The sequence below is a fragment of the Polypterus senegalus genome, chromosome 13, assembly GCF_016835505.1.
Source record: "Polypterus senegalus isolate Bchr_013 chromosome 13, ASM1683550v1, whole genome shotgun sequence".
Taxonomy (NCBI): domain Eukaryota; kingdom Metazoa; phylum Chordata; class Cladistia; order Polypteriformes; family Polypteridae; genus Polypterus; species Polypterus senegalus.
The window spans coordinates 99268851-99282674 of record NC_053166.1 but is presented as its reverse complement, the minus strand read 5'-3'; the positions used below and the strand labels follow the sequence as shown (position 1 = coordinate 99282674).

Here is a 13824-nt window from a genome sequence, read left to right as displayed (position 1 = left end):
TGTCAGTTGTTATAGCAACAAGGTCCTCTTCACTGATGTCCCATGCAGACAGCATCGCTCTCAACCCCTGTCCAACCATCTCCCCCGTGTGATCAGATGGAAAATAGGCCGTCTCGAGCACTCTGGTACGCAGCTCCCATTTGTTGTCGATGTAATGAACTGTGAGACTAATATACGGCTCCATTGTGAGGCTGGACCAGAGATCGGATGTGGCTGCAACGCGTGCTTAACGTATCTCAATTCAGCAGCAACCTTTTTCCTCTCTGTGCTGTACATGCTGGGAATGATAGTTTTTGAAAAATATTTTTGTGATGGGAGTTCGTATCTCTTGTCAATTATTTTCATGAAGTGTCTGAACCCGTTGCGTTCCACTGTAGCAATAGGAGCCATGTCTTTTGCTATGTGGTAGCCTATAGCATTTGTGATTTCTTGCCATCTTTTTGAAGTTCGCTCATATAGTTGAGTACTAGCAAATGCTTCGGTTATTGACCGCTGCCTGGTGGAGGAAGGCGTTTTGCTGGTCCTCCTAATCTCTTCTCGCTTTGAGCTTTTTTATGTCTTGAATTGAATCACATGGTTGTGCTGCAGGTGGTGGAAGAGGTTGGTTGTGTTACCTTGACTTGACGCAACAGTCTTTTTGCAGAGTTTACATTTAACAATTTTTTGATCAATATCATCCTTGTTGAATCCAAAATGTTGCCAAACGATTGATGATGCATTTCTTTTGTTAACAAGCGTCTCCTCTTCCTCCTCCACCAGCTCTACCTTCGTCGCTGCTGCTTCAACATTTAAATCGTCCTCCATTTGTTCACCCGTGTCTCGTCTTGTTACAGGTAGTAGAGTCATGTGACTCCACCCCGTCAAGTCTGTAACGTAGCACAGCGTCTTAAAGGGACATGAACATCGCCAACCTGCACATGCCTTTTCTTTTTTTAAAATACCGAATTTACCGACATGGGCAAAATGACGTCGATGAGAGTCATAAATTTCGGTAACGATAAATTTTTGATATATCGCCCAGCCCTAAGGCCCAATATAAAATACTGCTATATAAAATGCCTGACATAAACAAAATGTGAACTGTAGCAGCAATAACTCTCACAACATATATTAAATATAAAAGGATCAAAGCACTAACAACTAAACTATATAAGGCCAATAAAACCTTTAAACAAAAATAAATACAAGTCTAACATTAACTGTCAAAACCAAATGTAAACATTGTACTTCAAACTGTAGCAGCAATAAGGCTTACGACAAAAATATATTAAATATATAATATTAAATATAATATTTTTTAGGCTACATTCTAGTAAAATGTTCATTTGCACATCGTATTGTGGCAAATCTCCGTTAATGAGTTACAGCTGATCGCCCGTGCGTGGGACTGGACGGCGCTAACGTGTTGATGCCGTCCAGCCCCAAGCACGGGGCGATCCGCGTAACTCGTTAACGGAGATTTGCCGTGTTAATGCAGTTGTGGTGTAAACGTAATTTTAACAAGATTAACGCTGACAGCAAACGCTGCAGGGAAAATTATGCCTTAAGCAAATTGTTTTGGTAGCAATTAATCTTCCAAGCTTTTAACATGCTTCTTTAAATAGTACCTTTACAACTGTAATGTCCTACGTGGCCTGCCTCTCAGTTGTAAACTCTCTGCATGCTCGCTCACGTGCTTTTTGCGGAGGTGGCAGAAGAGGTTTGTCGTGTTGGAGTCTGTGGTAGCGATCGGTTTGCAGCATAATTTGCACAGTACCGTTTTCTGGTCCGTGTCAGACTCTTCAAATCCAAACCATCTCCATACTACAGAGGTAGCCCCTCGTTTAGGAACAAGGTCCTTCTGTGTGGAGCTACCAGGTGTTGCCTCGTCTTCATCAGCCATGCTAGTGTGTCTGCATCCACGTGGTGGCCATCAAAACAAACTGTTTACGGCAATATTTTTTTCATTATTTTGCGACACCACGAAACAAACAATAGCGTAATGTGCAGCGATAGACGTTTTCATATTGTCATCCGATATATATCGTTATATCGAACATCCCTACCTGCCGCCTATCGTATGTGGGATGGAACCACTCCAAATCATTGGCTTTACTCCATCTCTTAAATTATAACAGCCAGGTACAAATTTATTTTCTTGCCCGTCCTGTCCAAGTAATGAATTTTCCTCCGATCTGGCTGGGATGCCCGTTCTCTTGCTACAGGGGGCGGCAGAAATAACTCCGACATTTCAAAGGGGGATTGAAAAAAATGCTAAGAGGTATCACCAAAAACTTTTTATTTCCCAAATGTAGATAAAAAAAAGTTTTTTTTACTTTAGGTTTTAAAAATATCATCCAAGTGGTGGCCTTGACGTCTGATACACATTTGGAGCCGTTCTTGGAAGTTTTCCATCACTCTCACTAGCATGTCGGGCGAAATTCCTTCAATTTCCTCTTGAATAGCCTCCTTTAGTTGGTCCAAGGACTGAGGATGATGTTTGAAAATCTCCTGTTGCCCTTACTCTTTGAACCCACAGCAAAATTGTTTTTCGGTCTGGAACACTTTCATTAGCACATAAACCGAACCGCATGCGAAACGCCCTCTGCGTCGCAGCTACAGATTCGCCATTTTTGAAAAAGGCCTCCGCTGCAAAGCCTCGATGCTCACCTGACCATGGCGTGGTGACGACTTAAAACTTTATTATGTACCGTACCTAACAGAACAGACCGCACCCCTCTACCTGCTTTGGGGACCCCACAGTGATTTTTCGTAATGTGGGAGTTATTTCTGCTGCACCCTGTACATAGCCCCCTTAACTGAGCCCTGTAGGGATCGGCTTCCAGCTCAGCAAACTTGGGATGACAGTGCCAAGGTGGTGTGTCAGCATCCCACGTCATAATCCAACCTCTGCATAAAGAACAGACACGTTTTATAGTAGGTATCCAGTGGCTGCTGTCAAAAACAGTGTGGCTCCAAGTCCATTTTGCGTCAAATGGGGCAATGTCTCCATAGGTGTCCCCACTTACGGCATGTGAAGCACCGTCCCCCTCCTACTATTAAAGCAGAGGGGGAATTGAATATTATCTATCCCCTCTAGCACATTTCCTTTTGGCGGTACGTCCTGCCTAGGCATGTCTTCCTCTGACTTGCTGGCAGTCCCGTAACTCAGGTTGTTGTGCCCAAGTGGTCATTTCCACTTTGTTGGGCAAGTGTTCCACTTTTGATTGACCTACACATTTTTCTTTTGTGGCCTTCAGACAGTTTGGGACTCTATCGATCAAAGAGGGACCCTTTGTCATCTGTGTGGCATTTACAATCCTGAGGTATTGTTTTACCCTCACATTTTCTTGTTTAGTGGGAGGAAAGTGCTACTCGGCACCTTCAAAATTATCCAGAGCCCTTTGTCACTGTGTTCCAATTTCTCTACCCTGTTGAACCTCCTTGGTCTAGGTAGATGCCACTGAGACCTGAGGTTCTCATCTGAGACTTTTTTTCTTCTATATTAATCCCAAATGTTGAAACATGTTGCTTGGTTTCCCTCAGCTTTGTCAGGGACTGCACGGATGCACTGCATTTCTTTATCATGTACCATACAAGATTGACTTGCTTATATGGCCAAATCAATAGTAGATGGCTGTCCTAATCCTCTCTGCAAATATTTGTTCACTGCTTTGAGTGGAGACTTGCTGTCTTCTCCTTGATCTCCTTCAGCTCTGTTCCTAAAAGATTTGAAATAGATTGTAATGTTCTTACCAGCCGAAGGAGTTCTTCTAGACACTGTAGATTAAGGTGACCTTTGTCTGGGCTTGGCAAATTTCAGGTGGAACTTTCTGTGCCTTTCTCAGTGGACCTTTATGGGTCTCTTGGCATATGTTGGTCTCGTGCATGCTTAGTCGGTTTTCATGGTATCATTAGAACAATCTAGACAAGAACAGGCCATTCAGCCCAACAAAGCTTGCCAGTCCTGCCCACTTATTTATTCCAACAAAACATCAAGTCGAGTTTTGAAAGCCCCTAAAGTCTTTCTGTCTACCACACCACTTGGTAGCTTATTCCAATTGTCTGTCGTTCATCGTGTAAAGAAAAACTTCCTAATGTTGTGTGAAATTTACCCTTGAGTTTCCAACTATGTCCATGATTAACTCATTTTAAAATAACAGTCTTGATCCACTGTACTACTACCCTTCATAATTTTAAACACTTCAATCATGTCACCTCTTAATCTTCTTTTGCTTAAACTGTATAGGCTCAGCTCTTTTAATCTTTCATCATAATTCAACCCCTGTAGCCCTGGAATCAGCCTAGTGGTTCTTCTCTGAATCTTTTCTAGTACTGTTCTGTCCGTTTTGTAGCCTGGAGACCAAAACTGCACACAGTATTCCAGATGAGGCCTCACTAGTACATTGTAAAGGTTGAGCATAACCTCCTTGGACCTAACATTCTGTTAGCCTTCTTAATGGCTTCTGAATACTCTCTGGATGTCGATAGCTTAGAGTCCATTATGACTCCAAAATCCTTCTCATAAGGTGTACTCTAAATTTTTCTGACTGCCTGTTGTGTATTCAAACCTAACATTTTTACTTCCTATGTGTAATACTTTACATTTACTGACATTAAATTTCATCTGCCACAAATCTGCACAAGACTGTATGCTATCCAAGTCCTTCTGTAATGATATAACTGATTCCAAATTATCTGCTCATTGACCTTTCTTGGTATCATCTGAAAACTTAACTAGCTTGTTATCTATCTATCTATCTAAATGGCAGTGGCCCCTATGGAACACTACTCATAACATCAGCCAATTCTGATGAGGTTCCTCGCACCATGACCCTCTACTTCCTGTGTCTGTGCCAATTCTGCACCCCATCTAAAAACATCACCCTGAACTCCCACTTCTTTTAGTTTGTTGCCCAACCTCTCATGTGGCACCTTAACAAATGCTTTTGGAAAGTCAAGATAAATAATATCATATGCTTAACTTTGATATCCTTTTGTTGCCTCCTCATAGAATACCAGCATGTTCGTAAAATGCAACCTCCCTCTTCTGAACCCATGCTGACTGTTCCTAATAACTTTCGTCTTTGCCAGGTGTTGCTCAATATTTGTCCTTAATTCCTTCCATTAATTTTCCTGTGGTGCATGTTAAGATTATAGTTGCTTGGATATGCCCTGTCACCCTTTTTATTTAATGGGGTAATATTTGCCATTTTCCAGTCCTTTGGAGTCTCTCCAGTGCAAAGGGACTTCTTAAAAATGTGTCAAGGGTTTATATATGTACTCACAAGCCTCCTTAAGAACTCGAGGGTAAATATCTGGTCCAGATGATTTGTTTGATTTCAGCCTATTTAATCTGAGCAGTACTTCTCCCTCTACAATTTCCAAATCCCTCAGTATCTCCTTAGTAGTCCTGTTTACCTCTGGGAGATTATCCACTTGCTCTCTTGTGAACACCTCAGAAAAATGTACATTTAGGGCATCTGCTATTTCATTGTCTGTATCTTTTAATTCCCCTTTACTATTTCTGATTCATTTGACCTCTTCCTTGACTGTTCTTTTCCTACTAATATATTGAAAGAATTTCTTAGGGCCTTATCTGCTCTATTCTTCTCCAACTGTCTTTTAGCATCCCTGATATCCTTCTTAATGGTTGCTTTCATGTTCTCATATGCTCTACATTTCACTTTGCAGTCATTAGTCTTATATGCCTTTATAAAGCAGTTTTTTTGCCTTGGCAGCTTCTATTTTAATTTTTTATTAATCCACTATGGAGCTTTTTTTAATTTCCTACTAATTCCAATTTTAGGTATATATCTGTTCTGCATCACATTTAAAATATTTTTTAAAACTGTTCCACTGCTCCTCAACTGTCTCTACACGTAAAAGCTTATCTCAGTCTATCCTACTTGGACTTTGTCGCATCTGGTCAAACTTTGCCCTACCAACATTCAACTTAACAATTCCCTAGTTTAAACAATCCTTGACTACCCTACTCATATGCCTACCCAATACATTGGTGACCCTCCAGTTCAGATGTAACCCATCATGGCGGAACAGGTCCCATTTGTTCCAAAAGGAATCCCAGTGCCCCATACACCTATACCCTTCTACCCTGCACCAAGATTTGAGCCATGCGTTAAGCCATCTAATCTCCTCATTCTTACATGGACTGGCGCGTGGCACATGCAAAACTTCTAGGTTGGCACCTAACGCTTTTTGAATTTGGATCGCAGAACTGACAGACTACCCTTTTGTATGTCATTTGTTCCAACATGGACAGTGACAACTGGATCCACCCACGCTCTGGTCAAGAGCCTATCCACCCTTTCAGGGAGGTCCCCCAGATGTGCACCCAGAAGACAACACACTGTGCAAGACTGTCTGTCTCTGGAGCACACCTCTACTTAAATACCCTAAATGAACAAGTCCCCAACTATCACTACCTCTCTCTTTTCTGGAACTGGTTTTGGGGTGGCCTATTGGGGCTCCTCATCCCTGCCTACCACCGCACAATCGTCAGAAACACCATCCAACTCTGCAAGGACATAACTGTACTAATTCTGGGGTTGATGCCCATGGACAGTGTGTACCCTTTACCTTGCACCTTGTGATCATGACCCACCTATTTCTACCTGTCATGGGAGGTTCAAGTCCTCTTGAGAGATTGTATATAGTCCTCACACAGGACAGTCTGTTCCATCTCAGACAATTTGTCCATGGGATTCGGACACTGTATCTGCAAATCATTATTTAAAAATCTAGAAGGGAAGTCACTTACCCCGGGTTTGTACTGCCAGGTATTTGGGCTGCAATGTCTATCCTTTGGGTGTGTGCTCAAGTTTTTGATGTCAGCATTGTTCCAATCTCTTGCCGCCTCACATGCTTCATGCTGGGATGCTGCAAAATACAACAGATGACCTGCCACGGATTCTCCGTTTTCATGGAGTAAGTCCATGAGGGTCATGTTGACTGTTTTCGGGGATTTGGGCCCTTCATGTATCCCTCCTACGAGGTTATCTTCCTGTATGTCCAGATTCCATACCTTGTGCCAGTACATTAGCCATCTGTCTTCCGTGTAATAAATGTTCCCAAATGGCAACTGGGGTCCACAGCCCATCTATCGATTTCCCTTTGGCTGTGTTCTTGCCCGATTTTTTTTTTTTTTGCCCATTGCTGATATGAAGTGTGATGCCGGTGGTTTGGGATTACTGGTCTAGAGTTTGGCCACAAAAGAAAAATAAAAAATTTGTATTTTTGCAAGTCTTCTGCCAAATAGATGGATAGAAAATTCTGCAGACTACACCAATTGTGACCACAAGAGGGCACCACTGAGCCCTAACAGCAGCATGTAAATGAAATATTTTTCTTTGGTTGTTTTCTTGAATAAAAGTGCACTGCTTTTTATTATAACTTTTGTGAAAGTGTTTTTAATATTCGGACTTAAGTCTTCACATATTACACACTTCATCTCCGCATTTTGTCATTATTAGTATAAAATAAAAAGTTTTAGTTTTTTTTGCCTCGCATTTCCTGTCATCCTACGTTTGGATAGATTTTTGTTGACATAGAAAACACATTAATGATATATATAAAAGATAACAATGTAGTTAGGATATGGTGGGTTGGATAATGGATGGATGGATATATATTTTTTTTACCCTATACAGTTCCAGACACCTCACTCCTAGGTAAAGTGACTTCAGCTAGGGGAATTTTGTTTCTGACTTGACTTCGGCTGCCTCGGTGGTGAATGAGTGAACAGGCTTCCTGCTGCCAGAGCTAATTGACACATTTGAAAAACAAAGGTGCAGATGACGAGGTGCAAGGAAATTTAAGGTTGCCCAGCATCACAAATATTTTTGTAGGCTTCAGGGATTCTAGTGTAAACTTTGACAATTTAAAGAAGCTTTTAAGGAAGTCATTTGCAGCACTGTCCAAACTTGAATTCTCTAGTTTATCCGACAGATGAATAGACAGGCAGGCAAAGTGTCCTCATTTGGAAATGAAGACTGATCCGCAAACCACAGCATCTTCCACAGTACAGGAAAAATATCTACAAAACCTGTGCCTTGCTTAGATCTCTCCCTTCTTTCCTGGAATATGTTGGCCCTTTTCTTGTCAAAGCTATTAAAAATTATCTCTAAAAGCTATAGTTTCCCAGAGTATAATGTTCATGCCTTTTGATTTCCTTTTAAGGCTATCTTTGTAACACTTGTGTGGTTGCCCTAATTCAAGATGGGTTCTCAGCTGGCTATACATCAGCAATGTGGATGACATACCCTGCCCGACATACAGTAGTCGGCATTTTATCAGCATTAATTCAATGCTTGGAACCCTGCTTTTCTCCAGGATTCACAGGTTGGAGACCCTATCTTGCCTCCTGATGTTGCAGATTTTCCTTAAGATGTTTGATTTCCTCAAATTGCTGGATATTGCACTGGTATATGGTCCACTTCTTACAGCATTAATGCAGTGTGTCTGGGACAACATCTCTGATGCCTCAATCCTGCCACAGCCACTTGCTTAGTTGGCTTAAATCAGAACTAGTTTTGTCAATGTGTAGAGTAACCTCTGCTGTTGCAGATTGTATTGCCCAAGTAGCAAAATTTGTCCACAGACTTTATTTCTGTGTTATCAGTGTTGGTAGGTGGTGGAAGTGAAAAGCTGTGGAGTGTTGGTGCCATGCAAAAATGGACTCCAAACAATTTGCAGGCAACTGCAAATTTGTCTGTGATGTGTTGCATATCCTCCTGTGTTGCCTGTTGCATATCCACATGTTGCCTAAAGAAGAGGGCGTGAGCTGTCTTTAAAGCTAGCATATTGTAATCTGTTCAGTTAGCCAACAGAAAAGCAAAATGACACTGACTGCACTGTATTGTACCAATGAGAGATTGTAGTTGCAGAATGTTTTGTCTGCTTTCCTTTTGTAAATGTGGATGAGTAGTACTAGAGTGTTTTACCGTATTTGCCATTATGAATGTAGTGAGATGTCTAGCAAAATGACACCTTTTATTGACTAATTAAAAAGATTAGCTTTCGAGGCAACTCGGGCCCCTTCTTCAGGCAATAAAAGTTTAGTTAGCCAATAAAAGTAGTCACTTTGCTTGACTTCTCACTAAATGTGGATGAGTAAAGTGTACGTAAGGTCTTAGAAATTCGCCAGTCTGGCAGATGGACTGAAACAGTGTGGTTAGTCTTTCTTCAGTCACTTCACCCCCACACTTGTAGATGTTTTTGCCATCTGCTCTATGTGCTTTACTAGACAATGTCTCCTTTAGGACTTTCGTGGTTTTTGCATGAATGGGAATGGCAGCTAAGGAGTCATTCTCTGGCAGGAATGGAAGCATTACAATTGACTTTTCAGTAGGGCTGCAACTAATGATTATTTTGGTAGTCGACTAATCGTTCAATTTTTTTTTCGATTAGTCAGTTAGTCACAATTATTTCATGCCTGACTATTTTGATGCCTGCGACCTGTGGTTGCACAGCTTGCTCTGGGCTCCAGTGCATGTCTTACCTCATCTGCTTACGTCTGTCCACCTGTGAATGTCACCCTGATGTCTCTGCATTAACACGACTAAAATTAATAATGATCAAATTAAAATAACAATCAGTCAAACATATGCATTTGAAAATAATCAGATGTTTTATATTAGTGTAACCATCACAATAAAAAAGAAATATATTAAACAATACAAACTAAAGTGCCCATAGTCTTAAAACAAAAAAAGTACATTTAACTTAACCAAAAATGGCCACTGGTGTGTCTTAAAGTCCAAAAGTTTAAAGCTTCACTTCAAATAAAATAAAACAACAATGTACAGTTTATAAAAAATTCAGTTCATATATTCCTGATTGCAGTGCAGGAACATGAGCATTTTGACATGCTCTGGGGTGAGGCTGGCTCTTTTCTATGAGACAATGTTCCCAGCTGCTGAGAAGAGACGCTTTGAGGAAGTAGAGGTAGCAGGAATACACAAGAATGATTTTGCAGACAGAGAAAGATGTTTTAAGCATCACACTGTGAAGGAAAAGTGTTGTAGTTTATCACATCATGTACTATGTTATGCTAAAATAAAAAAATAACGGACTAAAATATGTAACAAGCTAATTACTGCCAGCATGCCGGAGCAGAGTATATTCGGAAAAGTACATTTATTGAATGCCGCAACTGGCAAGAGTCGGTTTCCAGTGCAATTTGGAAGCACGCCAAAGCCGAGTACATTCAGCGACATGCATTCATTGAACTCCGTAAACCGGCTAAAGTTGTTTCTCAGTGCAATTTGCCAGCATGCCGGAGCCAAGTATATTCGGTGACACACATTCATTGAACCCCGCAACCGGCTATATTTGCTTCACAGAGCAATTTGCCAGCACACCGGAGCTGATCAGTCAGTGCCGTATATTCGTTGAGCAGCCAGCTCACGACCACTGCGGGCCTCGGCAGAACCACTGTCTCTGGGATTCAGCCGCTGCACTAGACAAGCCTGCAGTCATTAGCGTTTACCTCTGTATGTTTTCATGCAGACAGTTCAAGCGCAGTTGGCTCGGTGATTTACTGAATTTTCAATGCCGTCAGTTGCACCTTGAACATATACAGTTAGGTCCATAAATATTTGGACAGAGACAACTTTTTTCTAATTTTGGTTCTGTACATTACCACAATGAATTTTAAATGAAACAACTCAGAAACAACACTGGGGTAATCAAAACGATTGCATAAAAATGTGAGGCAACTAAATCATTTTTTTAACACAGTCCCTTCATTTCAGGGGCTCAGAAGTAATTAGACAATTGAGTAAAAGGCTATTTCATGAGCAGGTGTGGGCAAGTCCGTCGTTATGTCATTATCATTTAAGCAGATAAAAGGCCTGGAGTTGATTTGAGGTGTGGTGCTTGCATGTGGAAGATTTTGCTGGGAACAGACAACATGCGGTCAAAGGAGCTCTCCATGCAGGTGAAAGAAGCCATCCTTAAGCTGTGAAAACAGAAAAAACCCTTCCGAGAAATTGCTAAAATATTACGTGTGGCAAATCTACAGTTTCGTACATCCTGAGAAAGAAAGCAAGCACTGGTGAACTCTGCAATGCAAAAAGACCTGGACATTCACTGAAGACAACAGTGGTGGATGATCGCAGAATCATTTCCGTGGTGAAGAGAAGCCCCTTCACAACAGCCAAGCAAGTGAACAACACTCTCCAGGGGTCGTGATCGATATCCAAGTCTACCATAAAGAGAAGACTGCATGAAAGTAAATACAGAGGGTGCACTGCAAGGTGCAAGCCACTCATAAGCCTCAAGAATAGAAAGGCTAGATTGGACTTTGCTAAAGAACATCTAAAAACCAGCACAGTTCTGGAAAAACATTCTTTGGACAGATGAAACCAAGATCAACCTCTACCAGAATGATGGCAAGAAAACAGTATGGAGAAGGTGTGGAACAGCTCATTATCCAAAGTACACCACATCATCTGTAAAACACGGTGGAGGCAGTGTGATGGCTTGGCGTGCATGGCTGCCAGTGGCACTGGGACACTAGTGTTTATTGATGATGTGACACAGGACAGAAGCAGCCGAATGAATTCTGAGGTGTTCAGAGACCTACTGTCTGCTCAAATCCAGCTAAATGCAGTCAAATTGATTGGGCGTGTTTCATGATACAGATGGACAATGACCCAAAACATACAGCCAAAGCAACCCAGGAGTTTATTAAAGAAAAGAAGTGGAAAATTCTTGAATGGCCAAGTCAGTCACCTGATGTTAACACAATTGAGCATGCATTTCACTTGTTGAAGACTAAACTTGGACAGAAAGGCCCACAAACAAACAGCAACTGAAAGCCACTGCAGTAAAGGCCTGGCAGAGCATTAAAAAGGAGGAAACCCAGCATCTGGTGATGTCCATGAGTTCAAGACTTCAGGCTGTCATTGCCAGCAAAGGGTTTTCAACCAAGTATTAGAAATGAACATTTTATTTCCAGTTATTTAATTTGTCCAATTACTTTTGAGCCCCTGAAATAAAGGGATTGTGTTAAAAAAATACTTTAGTTCCCTCACATTTTTATGCAATCTTTTGTTCAACCCACTGAATTAAAGCTGAAAGTCTGCACTTCAACTGCATCTGAGTTGTTTCATTTAAAATTCATTATGGTAATGTACAGAACCAAAATTAGAAAAAAGTTGTCTCTGTCCAAATATTTATGGACCCAACTGTAGGTGTTTGATGTCGGCTGAACTTTCTCTCTCTCTCATCCTCATAACCAAGTAAATTGCTGTGGGTTCAAACCATGAAGCATCTCAGTTGATTTACGCTGTGGTGAACTGCTGGTGATCGGTCATGAACTTGCGACATCTGGTTCAGAAGCAATCTCCACGCAGCGTCAGTTAAGTGGAGTGCTCCTTTAGTCAGCTGATAAAGAGACTGTGAATGAAACGCTTCCTGGCATCAGCGGATCTCTCTCTGTGTTAGCACCTCCCTTTCTGTCCAGTGTAGCCACTACCATAGGCAATTAATTCATCCAGTCATTTTAAGATCATGCAGATATGACAAGCTAATCCACAAACTTTAACCTGTATGACTTTATAAAATTCTATTAGTACATTGTTATTCTAATTTTACCATTTGCTTATTTAATGAAATGTGCTTTTGTCGACTTAACATCAATCTTGTCTCTTTCGCTGTTAACTTTTTTTATTGATTATCTTTTTTGCTGACCGCACCATCCAAATTGATGAGCAAGACCTTAGGAAAGTGAAAACTTTCAAGTATCTTGCTTATCAACTTCAGTGATGACTTGCTTCCTGTCACAGGTGATTGGAGTCCTCTGTGAACAAAGATTGCTTGTCTGTCTAAAGCCAAAGATTTACAAGACAGGCGTATGCCCACTGAGCCTATACGGAATGGAGTACAGGCCAGCAACAACAAATCACATATCAGTACTAAACACAATGGAAATGAGGATGTTTCATTGGGTACTTGGCCTGACCCAACTGGATTGCATCCTGAACAATGACATCTGCCAAATAAGTAGTGGCCCCAATAACAAACAACCTGTGCCAGAGTGGGACAAACACTAGGAAGTAGACATAATAATTTGTTAATTTACTTTTTTTGCTGTGTTTAAAAATGGTCTATTCATTGTTTTTGTTCTTTATTAAAAAAAAGGTAGTTTGGAAATTTCTTCCTTTTTTTTTTTTTTGTCAAAGTGCTCGTAGTATTTATAATGCAGATGATCTGATAATACGGATAATTTGACATGACTTCAAAAAAATTTGAATATTCTCGTACATTAACATTTTCCTTGTTTGTTCCTGGTTTGTTTTAAGTACCTTTGCCAAGTTGTTTTCTTTTGTGATTACAGGAACATCTTATTGAGGGCCACCAGCATTCTGTCCAGCCCCTCTCTCTCCATCATTGTTTTTTCCATTCCTTTTAATTTGCCTCTTTTGGCCATCTGCAATGAGTTCTTCAACTAGCAGTGCCTTTGCCACTGTTGTTCCAGAGATGCCAGATAATCACAAAGAGAGCTGGGAGGCCTTGATACTTGCAGTTGATAGCTACCACAAACAGACAGGCAATGAAGTAGCTCTGCTGAGTGCCCACAAGAGATCATTTAAGAAGCAAGGTATTAGTGGAGCTGCTAAAGATGATTTTGGAGATAATTTTTCATACACAGTCCTGGGGCCTGGTCCTTTGTCAGAGGCAGTGAAGACCTACCTTGATGATATTTCAGTCCTACACAAGACCAGTTTGCTTACCTCTCATCGCTGTGATCACACTGGTGGATCAATGGCATTGATTTCTACCATGGCAGATAACTCCCATCTTGTAAGTATATTCATT

The 13824-nt window shown here is 41.0% G+C and overlaps 1 protein-coding gene across 1 annotated transcript in view; it reads left to right on the top strand.

Annotated features, from left to right (window-relative positions):
* akt1s1 (AKT1 substrate 1 (proline-rich)) overlaps nt 1–13824 on the top strand; it is an 86023-nt gene that overhangs the window by 20411 nt on the left and 51788 nt on the right. Inside the window, exon 2 of the mRNA XM_039774737.1 lies at nt 13343–13809. Within this exon, the coding sequence (XP_039630671.1) occupies nt 13441–13809 (369 nt within the window). The 5' untranslated portion in view covers nt 13343–13440. The remainder of the gene's footprint in view (nt 1–13342; nt 13810–13824) is intronic.